The sequence below is a fragment of the Oryctolagus cuniculus genome, chromosome 11, assembly GCF_051225735.1.
Source record: "Oryctolagus cuniculus isolate XC-2025 breed Fujian yellow rabbit chromosome 11, ASM5122573v1, whole genome shotgun sequence".
NCBI classification, from domain to species: Eukaryota; Metazoa; Chordata; class Mammalia; order Lagomorpha; family Leporidae; genus Oryctolagus; species Oryctolagus cuniculus.
Genome location: NC_142877.1, coordinates 42,356,325 through 42,377,322, shown reverse-complemented (window position 1 = coordinate 42,377,322; position 20,998 = coordinate 42,356,325). Strand labels below are relative to the sequence as shown.

The 20,998-nt window shown below is 47.3% G+C and overlaps 1 protein-coding gene across 1 annotated transcript in view; it reads right to left on the bottom strand.

Annotated features, from left to right (window-relative positions):
* Positions 1-20,998, bottom strand: part of PCSK2 (proprotein convertase subtilisin/kexin type 2) — a 317,876-nt gene that overhangs the window by 34,425 nt on the left and 262,453 nt on the right. The window contains exon 7 of the mRNA XM_002710961.6: positions 4,659-4,747. Within this exon, the coding sequence (XP_002711007.1) occupies positions 4,659-4,747 (89 nt within the window). The remainder of the gene's footprint in view (positions 1-4,658; positions 4,748-20,998) is intronic.

Sequence of the window (20,998 nt, the reverse complement as noted above, 5' to 3'; positions counted from 1 at the left end):
TCTCCTGCCCCTGGATGCCCTAGAGCTGCGGAGGGACAGAAAAGACAGGGAGAGAGGTGCAGAGAGAGAGAGGGGCGCTAAGGGAGGCAGGCAACGGTGTCTTTGTATCTGATAAATCCCCAAGGGGCTGACGTGACCCAATGGTGAGGACAGAGTGGACCTCGGGGGTCTTATCCCACCCCAGCCAGGCCTGCACGGCACTTTCATTACCCCAGGTGTCTTTGTGTCTCTCTTCGATTCATTTAGAGGCCTGAGTCACGCTGGGGCCAGCCCTGGTGCTGTGGGGACCGGGGGCCTTGGGGCACATTGGATATGAGCAGACTCCTCTCTTGTGGCCAAAGGTGGCCTTGTACCTGCCCCTGGTGCATGCCACACCTGCTCACAAGATGCTGACGATGCCACCTTTTGTGTTCATGAGCTAAGGTGCAAGGTCATGGCCACCCAGGTTTCAGCATCTGAAATTTCATGAACATCTTTATGGTGATTTTTACTGGTTTATTAAAAAACTCAGAATATGTATAAATACAGACTTCTTGATGAGATTCATTGGCTAGTAATAATAACGATAGAACTATATGAAAGCAATTCAGGGGCTGGCGCTGTGGTGCAGTGGGTTAATGCCCTGGCCCTTGGGGCCGGCATCCCATAGGGGCACTGGTTTGAGCCCTGGCTGCTCCACTTCCAATCCAGCTCTCTGCTATGGCCTGGGAAGGCAGTAGAAGATGGTCCAAGTGCTTGGGCTCCTGCACCATGTGGAGACCAGGAGGAAGCCCCTGGCTCCTGGTTTCAGATCGGTGTAGCTCTGGCCATTGCAACCAATTGGGGAGTGAACCAGTGGATGGAAGACACCCCCACTCCCCCGCTTCTCTCTGTAACTCGGTCTTTCAAATAAACAAATAAAGAAAAAAAAAAAGAAAGCAATTCACTGCTGGTAGAGAAATTTCAGATTTTTGACAATGGTCAACAGTGTGGTTTTCAAATTATTTTCAAAATCACTTTTTTTTTTTTTAATTTGTTTCTTCGTTTAAAAAACAAAGTCACACACACACAAAGTAGGCGGGGTGCGGGGAGAGATCTTCCATCTGCTGGTCCACTCCCCAAGTGGCCACACTTTCTAATTTATATTTGCTGGTCGGTTTTATCTAGTTTATATGAGGGAACTTCAAAAAAATTAATAGAAAATGGAACTGAAAGGTAAGTTTGTTTTGGCAAAATAATTTTGAAATCCAAGCATCATTATTTCATAATACATATTTTCCATGAACTTTCTGAAGACCTCTCATCTGCACCCTGAGGTTGACCTGTGTCTGTGTGGGAATTGAATATGCGGCAGAGATGGCACCATAAGTCAAAGGATGGTGGGGACACGGACTCCGCATCTGCAGGGAAACCAAGGTGGATCTGGCACCACATCTGAAGGTGGAATTCCAGGCAGATGAGCGTGTGGAAGTTAGCAGAACTTTGGGACCGGTGCTGTGGTGCAGTGGGTTAAGTCACTACCTGTGGTGCAGTGGGTTATGCCACACCATGTGGGCGTCAAGATGTGTCCAGGCTGCTTCACTTCTGATCCAGTTCCCTGCTCATGCGCCTGGGAAAGCAGCGGAAGATGGCCCAAGTGCTTGGCCCCTGCACCCACTTGGGAGACCTGGATGAAGCTCCAGGCTCCTGGCTTCGGCTTGGTCCAGTCCTGACCATTGGAGCCATTGGTGTGTGTGTGTGTGTGTGTGTGTGTGTGTATTGTGAACCAGTGATTATAAGGTCTCTCTCTCCCTCCTTCCCTCTCTGTTACTTTGCCTTTCAAATAAATAAAAATTAAAGAAGACTTTAGGAGAAGCTATTTGTGCTGACTCAGGGGCTAATATCAAAGACAAGCTAAGGATGCCGGGAAACCGATGAAGAAGAACCCTGATGCAAAAATGAGCAGTTTATCAACAGACGAGGAACTCAGCGCTCCGTTTCCTCTTTTCCCTTCAGAGGAATAAACTTTTAATCTCATAAACTTTTAATCTCATCTCGAGTCTTCTTTTTATTTCTGGCTCAGGTTGAACAGCACTGTAAGTTTAAACTTTTTTTTGAAGAGACTTTGGGAGACTTCACACCACAAGCCAGGCACCTTCCTAAATCTGAGCCGGCCAGGAACGAGCAATGATCCAAGATGGCCACCAGAGGGCGCTCCAGACCTCACTAGCTCAGCTCCTGAACGCTAGGCTGCTTTTAGGCCGGCTTTTGCATTTTTTAGTAAATGATTAAACACCAGCCAACTTTTAGAATTGCCATCCAGAATGAATAAAATGTTCCCTCCTGAGTCTGAAAGGTCGAGGAGCCTGCAACTCGCCTTGGGTTGCCGGGCGTCCTTCTAGAAGAACTCGTTATGACCTTGCCAGGAACCCAGAGTTCGCAGGAAGCCTTGGAGGTCACAGGGACGGGGCTGGAGCTGCCCCAGTCGCACAGCAGCCAGAGCCGGCGTGCACCGCACAGAGGACGCGGCTGGGGTTCCAGGAGTGGCCTGCTCACGCTCTTTAGGAAGCTGGGCACGCTTTTTCTGGCGCCATTTTTGGCTTCTGCAAGCTCAGAGCATTGCAGCGAGGCCCAAGGGCTCCAAGGTGTCTGGAGGTGTAAGGCTGCACCCAGCAGGGGATGCAGAGGTCGCGGCCCCCTCCCCCCCTGCCTGGGTCCTCAGGCTGGCTCACTGCTGTTTGCCTGGGGTGCTGTGCTCAACCCAGGAGAGCCAGGGACGCTGGACAGGGGCGGGTGTGGGTGGCCCAGCAGCCACCCCCAACAAGTGGACATGGCAGCTGGGGGAGGGTCAAGTCCCCAAGCCTCCTTCCCTGCAGGGTCAGTTCTGAAGGGGTCCCCTGAGCCCCTGGGGCCTGACACTAAAGCAGCTGACTTCCCTCCCTGCTCCGCCTCCCTTCCCCACCCCCTCCCTCTGGCTTCACCCAGATCTTGGCCTTTCCCGAATCTAAACGAAGAGGAGAGTGAGTTAGGTGCATCTGGTGAGCGGTCCAGGTGTGTGAAGTGCAAGTAACAGGAGAGAGAGTGGAAGCGGATAGGGAAAGGGCGGCCCCTCAGGCCCCCGGAAGCTGTAGCTGCTCCCAACTCTGCAGGCAGTCTGGCTACAAACCCGCTGTTCAGAAACACCAGTCACCTTGCCCACGCAATCCGGGGCAGGAGAAACCCAGGCTCTGCCCCGTGAGTAGAGCCTCCCCTCTTCTGATTTGCCCCAGCAGGAGCCCGGCTTATAAAATATTAACGCTGATGCTGGGATGGGGCAAGGCGCACTGTGTGTGCATTTTAGAGATCTCCAGACGTTGCATTTGTGCAGTTTCTCACCCTGCTGGGGCAAGTCGCTCAGCAAACAGTGCTGGGAGCGGTGAATGGGGGACTGCTGAGGTCACTTTTGTGCTATTCAGGTCCCTGGAAATGCAAGTGTCAGCACAAAGGAAGTCTACGGTTCCATTAAATTGCTAGGAAAAAAAATAACAAGACAGTTGCTGTTAAAACAACAAACAAGAGAAGGCAAAAGAAAAAGAAAACCAAGGCTGGGTGACTCAGCCTGAATAAATTAAGAATAAGTGAAGAACCAATTAGAGGCAGCACTCGGAATAAGCCAGGAGCCGCTGGGTTCTCAGGTGTTTTACTGAAGGCTTATGAGTCTCTCTCTCTCCTTCTCCCTCCCTCTGTCTCTCCAGCTCTTTACTTTGGGGGATGGAGGAGCGTATATGTCTACCACTTGCCACTCATTTCTAAAGGAAACGTTAAATAGTCGTTTCAGTGAACAGTAAAAAGATACTAGGTAGGAGCGGGCATTTGGCACAGTGGGGAAGAGAGCTTGGGTTGCTGGCATTGCTTTAGAGTGCCTGGGTTCAAGTTACGGCTCCACTTCCGATTCAGCTTCCTACCACGGTGCACCCTGGGAAGCAGTCAGTGGTGGCTTACACAGTTTGGTCTCTGCCACCCAGGTGAGAGACCTGGATTGAATTCCAGGCTCCTGGCTTTGGGCTGGCTCAGTCCACACTGTTGCTCTGGGAAGTGAACCAGTGGATGAAAGATCTCTGTGTCTCTGGCTTTCTGGTTTTCAAATAAAATGAAATTAAGTTAAAAAGAGTTCATCGGTAGAATATATGTCCTTAAAGATGAGATTCATCATGCACAAAAGTTGAAGGGTTTGGAGTATGTTTACAAAGAATTTGTATGTCCTTTTATTCTGGACTCATTAAAATGTTATTAACATGGGCACCAAAGAGGAGTGACTGTGTAGTTCCATTTAGAAAAGTTCACAAACTGGCACTCACCAATTTTTGCTGTTAGGAAACAAGATGGTGGTTATCCTGGTATACTTGGGCAGTAACTGGGAGGGAGCTGGCCGTCTTGTGTGTTGATGGTGATGTGGGTGTGGCCAGTTTAAACTGGGTGCTTATGATCCATGGGCTGTCTGTATTTATCTTATGCTTACAATTCAACACTATACTGATATTTCATGCAAGTTAACACACACAGAATTTTTTCACTCCTGCTAAATCAATGCATCCTAGTGCTTCTGCCCCAAGAGGGATATTTTTTGCTGGGCCTGGCCTGAGCCAGCTGGAGAGCAGGTGTGATCCCTCCTGGGGCCAGCTGCCCAGAGTGACACCTGCCGTCTACCAGGGCCAGCTTACCTGCAACTTTGGAGTTGTACGCCACTCCCACCCCGCAGATATTGTTGTTGGCGGCAGCGGAGACCTCTCCTGCACATCGGGTCCCGTGGCTGTGGGAACACAGTGAAGACGGATTAGATGCAGCACCTGAGGAATTTGGAAGTGGTTCCTTATGTTCCATCACTGGCACTTTGCAATCGTCCAGCGGCTGCTGAGTCTGTATGGGGCCCACCCCGCTTCCCCTCTGTCCTTCTGTTTCCTTCAGTTGACTTTTGAAGATTTATTTGTTTAAAGGCAGAGTAACAGGGAGAGAGGGAGCAAGTGAGATCTTCCACCTGCTGGTCACTCCCTCAATGGCCGCCCCAGACAGGTCTGGGCCAGGCTGAAGCCAGGAACCAGGGACCTCATCTCCGTCTCCCACATGGGTGGCAGGAGCTCTGCTACTTCGGCGGTCTTTTGCTGCATTCCTGGGAGTACTAGCAGGGCGTTGGATTGGAAGTGGAGCAGCCAGGACTCAAACCAGCACTCCAGTACGGGATGCCGGCGTTGCAAATGGCTGCCTAAAATGCTGCCACTTCCTGAGTTGTTTTCTTGACCTTGGGTTTTCTGTAATAAAGAGGATCTCAGGATATCCTCAACCTTACAATTCTTACTTTAAAATTCAAAGCATCTTGCCACAGAAAATACACAGGTTGCCTCTGAAAATGAAACACAAGGTAAGGCAGGTGTGTGCTTCTTGAAACAGCTCTGGTTTCTCTGCAGCACTGGAGCTGAGGGCCGGTGCTTGTTTTCAGGGTCGGTTCAGCACCCAGGGGTAACTCTGTCGGTGATGGGTCATGGTCATTACTGTGCTTTACTCGGTCATAGCCTCCGTGGGGATGCACCGAACACTGCAGATTCCCGTCTTCACCCAGAAACAGAGAGACAGAGGCTCGCAGTGTTCTGCGCACAACTTCAAGGCTGTCCAGTTAAGCATCTCAGACATCAGACCATCTTTCCATGACTTGCCTGGCCTTATCGTTCTCGGCAAGGCCTTCTCAGAGCTCCTGTTCTAGAATGCTCTGTGAACTGACACTTTAATTCCCTGAATTTTCTCCCTTTGCTTGCTCTTTCCTCCCTTATGCCAAAGGTCTGCGAATGGTTCATCTGCTCCTGTGTGAATTCCCCCGCCTCTGAACTGGGCTGCTGTGGTGACCGGCTTTGACTCTGAGAATGGAATGGAAGGAGGTGTTGGTTCTTACAGTTATTATGTGGCCTGACAGCATCTACGTCCAACCCTGGTGTCCTGTACAGGAATGTTGGGCTCGCCTGGGAATGCACAAGGCCAAGTGAAGTGAGAGGTACAGTAGCCTCCCTGGTGTTACTGCCCTTAGATGAGGCGATGAGGCACCCAACGTGTGAGGGACGCCACCTTCATTATCCAGACCCAGACGAGTCACTCAGCAGCAGTGGAGAGAGACAAGCTGTCCCCACTTCACCCTGCCAGGATTGGGAGCAAATCACCATTTTTCTCTTTGTTAAGCTGCTGCATTTTGGGGAGGTTTGTGAAGTGGCAGTAGACTCTGAATCAGTCAGAATGCTGTTCAAGCCCCAGATGGCACTGAAGGTGTGGCAGACTGAAACTGCCAGCCCCAGCCCTGGTCCACTGGGGTGACATGTCGCATCACCGAGTCTGCTGGAGTGGAGCGCTCACCGCCTGCAGAACACACGGGCGGTGAGGACTTCCCCAGTGCCCAGCAGGGAAGTGAGGGTGACGGCCTCACTGGATGTGCATCCTTAGGGTGTTTCCATTTCTGCAGTGTTGACCAGCGTCCTGTTTGGGCTGTCTTCTTGGAGGCAAGCAAAGCTATGGCACTAGTGCTTAAGGAATCACATTCGAGGGAAACCTCCCCCCCTTCTCTATATGAGCAAAAGTAAGTGCTACATCCATAACTGATGCAGTCAAGATTATTTATGGAACAAGAATGAACTCTGTATGAGATAGTATATCAAAAGTTTCTTGGAGGGGATGGCGCTGTGGCATAGTGGGTAAAGCTGCCACCTGCAGTGCTAGCATCCCATATGGGTGCCAGTTAGAGGACCAGCTGCTCCACTTCCGATCCAGCTCTCTATGGCCTCTGCTATGGCCTGGGAAAGCAGCACAAGATGACCCAAGTCCCTGAGCCCCTGCAGCTGCATGGGAGACCTGGAGGAAGCTCCTGGCTCCTGGCTTCAGGTCGGCACAGCTCCGGCCCTTGCGGTCATCTAGGGAGTGAACCAGCAGAGGGAAGACCTCTCTCTCCTCTGCCTCTTCCTCTCTGTAACTCTGCCTTTCAAATAAATAAATAAATTGTTAAAAAAAAGTTTCTTGGAAACTTCATATTATGAAAAAAATCACGCATGGATTTAAAAATTTTTGCAAATAAATTTTTGCACCCGAAAATAAATTTTTGCACCACTTTCCTTGAACTTTTTGAAGTCCCTTTGTATTGTGTATGGGTAACCTCCATAGTCACAGCACAGGTCAGCCTTGTGTGAAAACTTGGGGTTTTATAGACTTGCCTTTCAGGTTTTGGAAAGAACATTTGAGATTTTTTGAGAGGGTTTAACTTAATGGGAGAGTCTGTTATGGATGTGGTTTTCATGGTATCTTTTGTTCTGAATGCTAAATTTGTTTGGTGTAGTGGTTAAAGTGCCCCTTGGGATGCCCACATCCCTTGTAATATGCTTGGGTTCGAGTCCTGGCTCCTCTGTTTCAGATCCTAGTTTCCTGGAATGTGCATCCTGGAAGGCAGCAGATGATGGCTCAAGTACTTGGGGCCCTTGACACCCACATGGGAGACCCAGGTTGACATATTGGCCCTTGGCTTCAGCCTGGCCATCCCTGGCTGCTGTGGGCATTTGGGGAGTGAACCAGTGGATTGGAGGTCTGTCTGTCTGTCTCTTTATCTCTGTTTCTCTCTCTGCCTTTCAAATAAAAAAGTAGTTTTTTACAAAATGCAGAAGAAAATGCTAAATAAAACTGAAAAAACAGTGTGGAAATTCATGAATAAATATTATATAATGAAATACAAGACAGAGGGAGAGGTTGTAGCATAGAGGGTAAAGCTGCCACCTGTGACACTGGCATCCCAAATGGGTGCTGGTTCATGTCCTGGCTGCTTCCTTCTGATCCAGTTCTCTACTAATGGCCTGGGAAAAGCAGCAGAGTTGGCTCAAGTGCTTGGGCCCCTGCCACCAATGTGGGAGACCAGATGAAGCTCCTGGCTCCTGGCTTTGACCTGGTTCAGCCCTGGCTGTTGCAGCAACTTCGGGAGTGAACCAGCAGGTGGAAGACCTCTCTCTAACTACCAATAAATAAAACCTAAAAAAAAAAAAAAAACCACAAGAAGAAAAAGAAAGGAAATACAAGCAGCTTTCAAAGTGCTCATGGAATATAGAATTCAAAGCTAAGTTTATTTTGGAAAAAGAATTTTAAGATCTATGCACATAGGGAATCTTCTAAGATCATGGAAATGTCTCAACATAACAAAGGGTGAATATGACAAACTCACAGCCAATATCACGTAGAATGAGTAAGAGTGTTAAGTTTCCCTTTGAGGTCGTGTTGTGGCATAGCCAGTAAAGCTGCTGCCTGTGGAGCCAGCATCCCATATGGGTGCTGGTTCGAGTCCTGGCTGCTCCACTTTTTTTTTTTTTTTTTTGGACAGGCAGAGTTGGACAGTGAGAGAGAGAGAGAGAGAGAGACAGAGAGAGAGAAAGGTCTTCCTTCCATTGGTTCACCCCCCAAATGGCCACCATGGTTGGTGCGCTGCGCCGATCTGAAGCCAGGAGCCAGCTGCTTCCTTCTGGTCTCCCATGTGGGTGCAGGGCCCAGCACTTGGGCCATCCTCCACTGCCTTTCTGGGCCACAGCAGAGAGCTGGCCTGGAAGAGGAGCAACCGGGACAGAATCTGGCGCCCCAACCGGGACTAGAACCCGGGGTGCCAGTGCTGCAGGCAGAGGATTAGCCTAGTGAGCTGTGGCGCCGGCCCTGGCTGCTCCACTTCTAATCCAGCTCCCTATTAATACACCTGGGAAAGCAATGGAGGACAGCCCAAGTCTTGGGCCCCTGCACCCACATGAAAGACCTGGGAATAGCTCCTGGCTCCTGGCTTCGATCTGGCCAGCCCTGGCCATTTCAGAGATTTGGGGAGTGAACGAGCAGATGGAAAATCTCTCTCTCTCTCTCTCTCTCTCTCTCTCTCTCTCTGTCTCTCCACTCTCTAACTCTGCTTTTCAAACAAATAAAATAAATCTTAAAAAACAATTGACCTAAAGAAAATTAAGGCTCTCAGTGGTCTTATGTAGAACAAATAGAGCAACAACAACAACAACAACAACAAAAATACTAAAAGGAATAAAATATTAAGTTGTTCCTCAACAGTCTAGACAAGGGCTGATCATGTCATTGTCTCTCATAGTGTCCATTTCACTTCAATGGGTATCATTTTAGATGCTTAAATAACTCAGCAAAAACCTGAACAATTCAGTTACAAAATGGGCAAAGGACATGAATAGACATTTTCATAAGAAGAAATACAAATGGCCAAAAATTTATGAAAAATGCTCAAAATCATTAGCCATCAGGAAATTGCCAATCAAATTTACCATGAGGTATCATCTCACTCCAATAAGAATGGCTCTTTCAAGACAAAAAAATGATAAATGCTGGCAAAGACACGGGGAAAAGGGACCTCTTAAACACTGTTGTTGGGAATGCAAGTTTGTACAGCCATTATGGTGAACAATATGGTGGTGCCTCGAAGAAACTACAAATAGATCTAACACAGGACTCAGCTACCCCACTTCTGAGGATATATCTGAAGGAAAGGAAATAGCATGTGAAAAGGATACTGCACGCCCATGTTCATTGCAACACTATTCACAATAGCCAAGATACAGAATCAACTTTGATGTCTATCAGTGGATAAAAGGGTTAAAAAAATGTGATAAATATACACAATGGAGTATTTTTCAACCATAAGAAAGAATGAAATCCTGAGATTTGCAGCAAAATGGATGGAATTGGAGACCATTATGTTAAGTGAAATAAGCCATACTCAGAAAGACAAACACCACATGTTCTCTCTCACATGCGAATGTTAAAAAAAGATAATCACTCTGAACTAAGAGGAGTGAGTACGAGGGGTTGGCAAAGGTGAGGAGTGGGACGACAGCAAGGCTGGATAACGGGCACCAAAGCACAGTTAGAGAGCAGTGACAAATTCCAGTGTTCCGTAACGCAGCAGGGCAGCTACAGTTCCACAACAGTGTATGATACTCTGTATAAAGGACTGGGCGAGCAGAGCTGGCAGGCTTCAAACACAAAGAAAAATAAGGAAGTACAAAGGCTGGTTGTATGCTTTGTGCCCCATAAAAACAGACAAGTATCACATGTTAATCCAAAATTTCCATTAATGAAATAATTTCAGAAAAAGGGAAAAAGCCATCAAGTTAAAAACAAAGGAAATCTTCATAAAATATGGATGTTAGTTATAGTTAGTAATAGTGTGTCAATATTTTTCCAATGATAGTAACATTAATTGTAACAATACTGGTCACTAATTGAACCTTACTTAAATTAGGTGTTAGTAATGGTATATAGGGCCCATAAAAACTCACTATTTTATCCTCACAATATTACATTATTTTTAAAAATTATTTATTTATTTTTGACAGGCAGAGTTAGACAGTGAGAGAGAGAGAGAGACAGAGATAAAGGTCTTCCTTCCATTGGTTCACCCCCCAAAATGCCCACCAAGGCTGGTGTGCTGCGCCGATCTGAAGCCAGGAGCCAGCTGCTTCCTCCTGGTCTCCCATGTGGGTGCAGGGCCCAAGCACTTGGGCCATCCTCCACTGCCTTCCCGGGCCACAGCAGGAAGCTGGCCTGGAAGAGGGGCAACTGGGACAGAATCTGGTGCCCCGACTGGGACTAGAACCCGGTGTGCCGGCACCACAAGGCGGAGGATTAGCCTAGTGAGCCGCGGCGCCGGCCTACAATATTACTTTAAATCTAAACACTGTTCTAAAAAGTAAGCTTTATTTTTAGAAAGAAACAATGTTTTGGAAAATGCATACCACACAAAAAACTGCATGGATTTCAAAATATTTTTGCACCAATATAAACATCCTTGAATTCCTTTTTTTCTATGAACTTTTTGAAGTACCTCATATATGTACACTTTGTATTGTTTCACATGTACTTTAAATAAATATAAGTATACATTTGTGTTTTTGTCTATCTACATTTATGGTTATAAATTTATACTGCATACTTACAAATACATCCAAATATTGTATATTTGAGTATATATTTATATAAAATATATCAAAGGGGCCAGCGCTGTGGTGCAGCGGGTTAATGCCCTGGCGTGTAGCTCCAGCATCCCATATGAGTGCTGGTTCTAGTCCCGGCTGCTCCTCTTCTGGTCCAGCTCTCTGGTATGGCCTGGGATAGCAGTAAAAGATGGCTCAAGTCCTTGGGCCCCTGCACCCACGTGGGAGACCCGGAAGAAGCTCCTGGCTCCTGGCTTCGGATTGGCGCAGCTCTGGCTGTTGTGGCCATCTGGGGAATGAATCAGTGGATAGAGGATCTCTCTCTCTGTTTCTACGTCTCTCTGTAACTCTTTCAAATAAATAAAATAAATCTTTAAAAAATCATATAGAATATGCATGTAATTATATACATATATCTTATATTTTCTTTTTCATATTGATGCCTAGTAATTGGGTATATTCATAGGGTGCAGTGAGATAATCTGATGCAAGTTCTACAATGCATATTGATCGTCTCAGGATAATGAAATGAAAACTTCTCCCTTGCAGTTGTTTGTAGACTGTGTGCTGAGTTTCTGTGAACTGCAGCCCTCCTGTTGTGCTATATAGCACTAGGATTTACTCCTGTGTGACTGTGTTTTGATCCTTGTTGTCCAACCTCCCTACATCCCTTGCCCCTTACTCTTCACAGCCTCTAGGGAGCACTGTTCTACTCTCTACTTCCATGAAAACACCTTTAGTTTTCTGAAAACATCTTTTAGCTTCCGCAGCACATGTATAGTTAAAAATGGATGTTTCATGGGTACTGATTAAATTTGGTTTCTGCTTGCACGGAGTCAAATCAACCACATGTCTGATTCAATGGAGCACTGATTTCATGATTCTTTAACAATCAACACTGGTAAAAATCTTCCTGAGACCTGAGGTGCGTAGAGACGATGCCTTCAGCTGCACCTGTGAGAACATGGGTGGCTGGACGGGAACCAGGCCATGTGTAGAACCCTGTGGGACCGGCCGGCGCCGCGGCTCACTAGGCTAATCCTCCGCCTAGCGGCGCCGGCACACCGGGTTCTAGTCCCGGTCGGGGCACCGGATTCTGTCCCGGTTGCCCCTCTTCCAGGCCAGCCCTCTGCTGTGGCCAGGGAGTGCAGTGGAGGATGGCCCAGGTGCTTGGGCCCTGCACCCCATGGGAGACCAGGAAAAGCACCTGACTCCTGGCTCCTGCCATCGGATCAGCGCGGTGCGCCGGCCGCAGCGCGCCGGCCGCGGCGGCCATTGGAGGGTGAACCAACGGCAAAAGGAAGACCTTTCTCTCTGTCTCTCTCACTGTCCACTCTGCCTGTCAAAAAAAAAAAAAAAATTAAAAAAAAAAAAAAAAAAAAGAACCCTGTGGGGTGTGTTGTCAGTTAAGAGGGGAGCTGGGAGGAAACAGCCCGTGTCAAAGCTGAGACTCAGAGGAGCCAATCCTCACAATGAGAAAAATAGTTGGGCCAGGTCTGAGACCAATGTCCAATGACTGGACCACCTGGTACATTCTCGGAGGGCCATCCTTACCCTAAAAACTGCTCACTGAAGACTCCAGGATATGTGCATGTGACCTGGCTTGAACAAATGAAAGACACTGAATGATGTTCCTGAATCCTTGATTTTGGCCTTTCAGTGGGGAGGTGAATGTCACGGACTCTCCAGAAGGTCACACAGACACATTTCACTGCTGCACTGGTGCCACTAAGGACAAGCACGGAACACAGCCTCCACGTCTCTTAACAAAGTGGTGTGTTTTGGTCCCACTGCCTCGAGTGCCTTCCCCTTGTCTCCCACCTTCCCCATTGTCTCAGGCAAAGGTACTTGCTACAGCCGGCGCCGCGGCTCACTAGGCTAATCCTCTGCCTTGCGGCGCTGGCACACCGGGTTCTAGTCCCGGTCGGGGCGCCGGATTCTGTCCCGGTTGCCCCTCTTCCAGGCCAGCTCTCTGCTGTGGCCCAGAAAGGCAGTGGAGGATGGCCCAAGTGCTTGGGCCCTGCACCCCATGGGAGACCAGGAGAAGTACCTGGCTCCTGCCTTCGGATCAGTGTGGTGCACTGGCCGCAGTGCGCCGGCTGCGGCGGCCATTGGAAGGTGAACCAAGGACAAAGGAAGACCTTTCTCTCTGTCTCTCTCTCTTTCACTGTCCACTCTGCCTGTCAAAAAAAAAAAAAAAAAGGTACTTGCTGCCTTGAATGTCATGAAATGCAGGGGCCCAAGGGCTTGGGCCATCTTCCACTGCTTCCCAGGCCATAGCAGAGCTGGATCAGAAGAGGAGCAGCCGGGTCTCGAACTGGCACCCATATGGGATGCCAGCGCTTCAGGCCAGGGCATTAACCTGCTACACCACAGCGCCGACCCCTCCTAAGAACTTTCTGTAGCTCCCTCTGGCCTCAAGAATGAGGAGGGGAAAGGGCTGTAGGAGGCGAGGGAAACCCCTGCTTCGTGATCAGCCTCCTTCAAACACAGGGAAACGGGAGGCGAGTGGCTGGAGTCACAGATGTGCTGTTTCTACCTGTCTCCTGGGTCCATGCAATGAGGCTTTCTTGCTCCTTCCATGAAGAAGTGTATTTGCCCTGCCCTGCGTCTAGACTGCTCTTGTGACTTGTTTAGGTTACAAAATTGCGCTGGATGGGATGAGCCCATGCTTTAAGAGCCTTTGTGATGTTTCTTCTTTCTTTTGGAGCCCTGCCTAGGTGCAGAGGAACAAGCCTGGGCTAGCCTACTGGGGGATGAGACACATATAAAACCCCTCATGCTTCTAACCCTGGCTGACAGCCATCCACAGACATGGGAGGAGGACATCCTAAAACAGCCAGCCTGCCAGCTGACCACGAGCACACTAGTGAGCCCAGCCTGCTTCAGATCCACAGAAGTAACGGTCCCCTACACCTGCTCAGTCAACATTTAGTGCTGTCACCCTGCTGTTTTTGCTCAAACTGGTGAGAAGTGGTGGCTCACTGGCTCATCTTCCATTTTCAATATTGCTAGCAAGCTAGACTCTCACATTTTTTAAAAGATTTATTTTATTTATTTGAAGAAGAGAGAGAGAGAATCTCCAATCCACTGGTTCACTCCCCAAATGCCCACAGCAGCCAGGGATGGCCAGGCTGAAGCCAAGGACCAATATGTCAACCTGGGTCTCCCATGTGGGTGTCAAGGGCCCCAAGTACTTGAACCATCATCTGCTGCCTTCCAGGATGCACATTCCAGGAAACTAGAATTTGAAACAGAGGAGCCAGGACTCGAACCCAAGCATATTACAAGGGATGTGGGCATCCTAAGGGGCACTTTAACCACTACACCAAACAAATTTAGCATTCAGAACAAAAGGTACCATGAAAACCACATCCAAAACAGACTTCCCCTTCAAGTTAAACCCTAACGAGCCAGGAACTTCATCCAGGTCTCCCATGTGGGTGCAGGGTTCCAAGTATTTGGGCCATTTTCCACTGCTTTTCCAGGTGCATTACTAGGGAGTTGGATTGGAAGAGTAGCAGCTGGGACTCAACTGGTGTCAATGGGATGCCAACATTTCGAACAGCAGTGTAACCTGCTACACCTCAGCACCAGCTCCTCTTTTTTGGTATTTCAAAAATATTTACTTTTATGGACTTCATTCTTTTGAAATTGATATAAATTGTATACATTTACCATATGCAACATTATGTCTATTTATTGAGGACTGGCTGAGGCTAGCTAATTAGATGGCATGTCTGCTTCTAGGCTTGCCTCCCAAGTGACTGTTCCTGCTCTTTCTCTCATGTAGTTTGATGCAAACAAGTACAGACATGCTGGGAGTGTGTGTCACATGTGGAAAGTGTGTGTAGCTCTGAATTAAAGCTTACAGGAAAGCTGTTCTGCTGGGACCACATGGATGGATCAGTAGCTAATGCTAAATAAACTTCTACTGTGTTACAACATTAAGTCATTATGACTTTGGGGATTTAGTTGTTGGAGCTGCTAGAAGTTGAACAAGTGAATTTTATTTATTTTTATTTTTTTGACAGGCAGAGTGGACAGTGAGAGAGAGAGACAAAGAGAAAGGTCTTCCTTCCGTTGGTTCACCCTCCAGTGGCCGCTGTGGCCGGCGCACTGCGGCCGGCACACCACGCTGATCCGAAGCCAGGAGCCAGGTGCTTCTCCTGGTCTCCCATGAGGGTGCAGGGCCCAGCACTTGGGCCATCCTCCACTGCCTTTCTGGGCCACAGCAGAGAGCTGGCCTGGAAGAGGAGCAACCGGGACAAAATCCGACGCCCCGACCGGGACTAGAACCCGGTGTGCCGGCACCGCAGGAGGATTAGCCTATTGAGCCGCGGCGCCAGCCAAACTAGTGCATTTTAATTTTATTCTTATTAACTTGTTCTTCGATAGTATTAGATGCTACTTGTTTCCTGTTTTGGGAGAGAAATTCAAACAAGAAGGTGAAATAAACTAATTTTAGGGATGTCATGTAAAGAGATATTTGGGTGACAAGGATCAGAAGAATGCAGTCTTTGATGAACAGAAAAAAATGTCTACTTTGTGTAATTGTACAAGTATCATCTGCTTCCCTCTTCCTAGGTGTTGCAGTGTGTTTGACGAACTTTTGGCATCTGTGGATATAACACACACTTTGAAGCTGGTGCGTTCAGTGGCTCTGTTAATTCTTGCACTTTAGTGTTTCCATTTTGGCTTATGTTTATTGTTTAAACAATATTAAGTTATGAAATATTAAATAATACAGTGTTGGTGAATAACACACGCATTTCACTTGAGCACTATCCAGATCTATCAAAGATTAATATTTTCCATACTTTAGGTTTTTTTTTTAAAGATTTTATTTATTTATTTGAGAGTTACAGAGAAAGGGAAAAAGAGAAAGGTCTTCCACTCATTGAGTCACTCCCCAAATGGCTGCAATGGCTGGAGCTGGGGCAATCCAAAGCCAGGAGGCAGGAGATTCTTCTGGGTCTCCCATGTGTGTGCAGGGACCCAAGCACTTGGGCCACCTTCCACTGCTTTCCTAGGCCATCAGCAGGGAGCTGGATCGGAAGTGGAGCAGCTGGGACTTGAACTGGTGCCCATATGGGATTCCAGCACCACAGGTGTAGGCTTAGCCTACCATGCCACAGTGCTGGCCCCTAGAACTTTTTAAAAAGGATTTACTTAGGTATTTGAAAGTCAGAGCTGCGCAGTGAATGGAAGAGACAGAGATCATCCATCCCCTGATCCATTCCCCCGATGGTCGCAATGGCTGGGGCTGGGCCAGGCTGAAGCCAGGAGACTGGAGCTCTTCTTCCGGGTCTTCCACATGGGTACAGGGGCCCTAGCACTTGGGCCATCTTCTACTGCTTTCTCAGACACATTAGCAGAAAGCTGGATCAGAAGTAGAGCAGCTGGGACTTGAACCAGTACCCATTTAGGATGCTGGTGCCGCAGGTTAAGGCTTTACCTGTTGTGCTACAGTACCGGCCCCCACACTTTAGATTTTTTTAAAAAATATTTATTTATTTAGGCTGGCGCTGTGGCTCACTAGGCTAATCCTCCGCCTTGCGGCGCTGGCACACCGGGTTCTAGTCCCGGTCGGGGCGCCGGATTCTGTCCCGGTTGTCCCTCTTCCAGGCCAGCTCTCTGCTGTGGCCAGGGAGTGCAGTGGAGGATGGCCCAAGTGCTTGGGCCCTGCACCCCATGGGAGACCAGGAAAAGCACCTGGCTCCTGTCATCGGATCAGCGCGGTGCGCCGGCCGCAGTGCGCCGGCCGCGGCGGTCATTGGAGGGTGAACCAATGGAAAAGGAAGACCTTTCTCTCTGTCTCTCTCTCTCTGTCTACTCTGCCTGTCAAAAAAATTTATTTATTTATTTGAAAGTCAGAATTACACAAAGAGAGAAGGATTGGCGTGGGGGGGAGAGATCTTCCATCTGCTGGTTCACTCCCCAATTGGCCGCAATGTCCAGAGCTCTGTTGATCCAAAGCCAGAAGCCAGGAGCTTCTTTGGGTCTCCCACATAGGTGCAGGGGCCCAAGCACTTGGACCATCTTCTACTGCTTTCCCAGGCCACAGCAGAGAGCTGGATCAGAAGTAGAGCAGCTAGGACTCAAATCCGCGCCCATATGGGATGCAGGCACTGCAGGTGGTGGCTTTACCCGCTATGCCACAGCGCCGGCCCCTGTAAATAATTTGAAAAGCCATATCCTTGTGTATCAGTCACTTGTGCACATGTAGGAGGCTTTCTGGAGTCATTACGTAGGAGTGAATGTGGACTGTATGGCTGTGTACCACCTCCTGCAGGTGGGAGGGTTCCTGCTGCTGGGCATCCTACCCTACTCTTGTCCACCTCTACCATTTTGCTAACTCAGATGGTGTGAAATGGTACCTCATTTTCTCATTACTAGTCAGGTAACCTTTTTCTTTTTTCTTTTTCTTCTTTTTCAAGATTTATTTATTTGAAAGGCAGTTAGAGAGGCAGAGGCAGAGGCAGAGGCAGAGAGAGAGAGAGAGAGAGAGAGTCTTCCATCTGCCAGTTCACTCCCCAAATGGCCGCAATGGCTGAGCTGAGTTGATCCAAAGCCAGGATCCAGGAGCTTCTTCCAGGTCTCCCACATGGGTGCAGGGGTCAAAGGACTTAGACCATCTTCTACCACTTTCCCAGGTCCTAGCAGAGAGCTGGATCAGAAGTGGAGCTGGCAGGCCTGGAACTGGTGCTCATATGGAATTCTATCCAGATCTCCCATGGGAATGGCAGGGACCTATGTACTTGAGCCATCACTTGCTGCTTCCCAGGGTGTGCATTAGCGGACAGCTGGAACTGGGAGTGGAGGCATGCATCTGATGTGGAATGTGGGTGTCCCAAGAGATTCCTTAACCATTACACGGAGCCGGTGTCTGAGCTCTCCTGTTTCTTTGATCTTTTTGCCTCTTCTATGCTAATCCTACACTCTCATGATCATTATGGTTTAATGTTTTCATATCTTTGATATCTGGTAGGCAAAGCTTTGCCCACCTCACTGCTGTTCTGCTGTTGTTGATCTTCTCTTTTTTCTTTCTTCATCACCTTCATAATCTTCCTCCTCTCTGCCTCTTCCTTCTCCTTCTTTGCCTTCTATTCGTGGCCCTTTGCTTTCCCATAGCAAGGTTGGGATCATTTTGCCCAGTTCCACTGAGAAACACTCTTGAAGTGTCAAGGGGAATCGCAGTGATTAACTTGACACCTTTATATTGTTCCATCTTCTCATCAAGAGCTTAGTGTGTCATTTTATTCATTCAGGGCTGCAGTTACATCTCTTCTAAGCGCTATGATTTTCTCACATCTTTTCTTAAATTTACAATGATTTGATAATGCAGAATGTCAAGTAAGAGATGGTGAGCCTCACTTTCAGCTTGTCCCAGACTTAAAGAGGAATGCTTACTGTAGGTTTTTTATAAAGAGACTATGTTATCATCAATTTGATAATTACTTTTTTAAATTGCACCCAGGCAAGATTTTATCCAATTTATTGGAATTTTATTCTAGAAGCTAGAATATTTTCCATACATTAGATTTTTTAAAAAGAGATTTATTTAATTATTTGAATTATTTGAGGCACACAGTGAGAGGAAGAGAGAGAGAGAGAGAGAGAATCATCCATTCACTGATTTATACATCAAATAGCCGCGATGGCTGGGGCTGGACCAGAGCTCCTGGTAATTGATTCTTTTTCACATTAGTATTTTTGTTTTCGCCTGTGTCTCTCATATTTCTTCATCTTTTTAAATGGATGCATTTATCACTTTGAGAAAACTAAATTTCAAGTAACTTACTTGAAATTAAGTTCTCTTAAACTCTTTTTCAAGACAGCACAAAATTATTTTCCTCTGCTTTAAATTCAGGTCATGATTTTTAATTTTGTTGGGCGCATTTTTGGTTCAGAGCCTTCGGCATTTTGAACTGCAGTTTAATTCTGAGGTGGGGGTTTCTCCCCTCCCTTGTGCTCTTTTCCTGGCTGTGGGTGCTTTGGTTGCTTCAGTTGAATCTTCAGCTCTGTATTCCATATCCAGGTTCTTTAACATTACTTCAGGTGTCTGTATTCACAGAGCTAACCAGGGGAAGGTAAATTTAGCTAGCAAGCTAGTGATCAAGTTGGCCAAGTTCATGGACATGAAGCTGTCTTTGTTCTCCAGTCTCTAGCCTCCTTGGTCTACAGACTCTTCGATGGCCAAAGTCCCACAGTGCCAGCTGCAGTCTTTTGAGCCACGTATTTTAGAATTAAGTGTCAGTGTTAGCTATTTTAGAACTGAAATGCAGAGATTCCCCAGTTAGTTTACATAAACCATGTTGGTTGGCTAATGCCCAATGATCTCTATAGGATCAGACTCTGAAGTTTCAAGAGCCTATGGGTGGGGCCGGCGTTATGGTGTAGTGGGTAAAGCTGCCATTTGCAGAAGATGGCCCAAGTCCTTGCACCAGCGTGGAGACCAGGAAGAAATTCCCGGCTCCTGGCTTTGGATCAGTGCAGCTCCAGCCATTGTGGCCATTTGAGCAGTGAACCAGCGGATGGAAGACCTCTCTTTCTCTCTCTCTCTCTGCCTCTAACTCTGCCTTTCGAATAAATAAATAAATCTTAAAAAAAAAAAGAGCCTATGGGTTAGGACAGGAGAGAATGGATGGGTTATATAGGACAGGTTACAACAGGTGACAGCTGAGAATGTGCACGGCTACGTCTGTGGAAAACCCGGTCTGTGGTCCAGCAGCCACAGCTTCCGGAGAAGTGAGGAGCTCTCTGTCTTTCTGAGGCTGGGTGCTAGGCTTTTCAATTCTCTTGATGTATTCATCTTGTCTCCTGTCCAGGCAGTATCTTTGTATGTAACTTCCCTTTTAATCAGCAGTGCAGAAGCACAGTACTAGAGCCTTGTCAGAAAGTTCAGTCTTGAGCTGACTGCTACCTGGTTTTGTTAAAGGCTTCCACGAGAGAATGGATGTCTGAAAAGGTGGCTAAATGGTTGGGCCACCTGTCCACTCCTTTGGTGTTGATTTTCCTACTTTCCTGTGTCTTTGGAGAATATTTTACATAGCTCCGGTAGAAATATCTTTACTTAAATTCACATTTATGTTTGCTGGAAGTGTCTACATTGTGCCATGCTCTATACCAAACACTGTTCATAAATGTCTCTAATTCTCAGCATAAACAAATGTGCAACATGAGAGCCCATTTTTAGAGATGGTGCAACTGATTCAGGGATCACTTTTTCCATACCAAGCAAGCAGCATAACACTGCATTTGTCAGCCATTATCTGCTGTTTATCTCTTCACTATATATAATTAAAACCACTCAAGGACTTTAAAATCTCCCCTGTGTGATGCATACGAGATTAACTTTCAATGTAGAAGTATTTCTTTGAGAATCTTATGATTTTCTCCATAATCCCTCAATCTGTATATATATATATATATACACATATATATATATACATATACATATATATATGTGTGTGTGTGTGTGTGTTTTAGATGAAGGGAACATTTAAAATGATGAAGACTTGCACAGTCCAGGTAGGGGACTAGAAATGGGAAACAAAAAAGCCTGGTATTTCTCTACTAGCTCTGAATAACTAACAGAATTGCCCTCTGGTGGATGTCACCATGCTCTGGTTTGGATTTAGAGAGGGGTGGTTACAAGCAGCAACCTTGGAGCTCCTAGGAGCTCCTATCAACTCACTAGGAAGCCTCGAGGCTCAGATGAAGAAAAGTTAGATTAAGTCTTTGAGAATAGTTGGGATTTTATTATCTGAGAGGTGACTGCAGAATTAGTCTACAAAGCCATGAGGGAGAAACGCTCATCTATTCCTGAGCCACGAGGAGTCACCAGAGTAAAATATCCGCTTCCGTGAGTGTGGGAACTGCCAGCCTGTAGGGCCATGTTCCACACATGTTCCTCTGCCTCCTGTCGTGCCGCGGTCTTCAAGATGAAATACGACTTTTAATAAGCAAGGAAAGTTAGTCACTGAAATTTGCTCTTATTTGAGGCTTTAACCAAGGCTATCAATCAAATTAGCACCCATAGAGATAAATGTTCTTCAGCA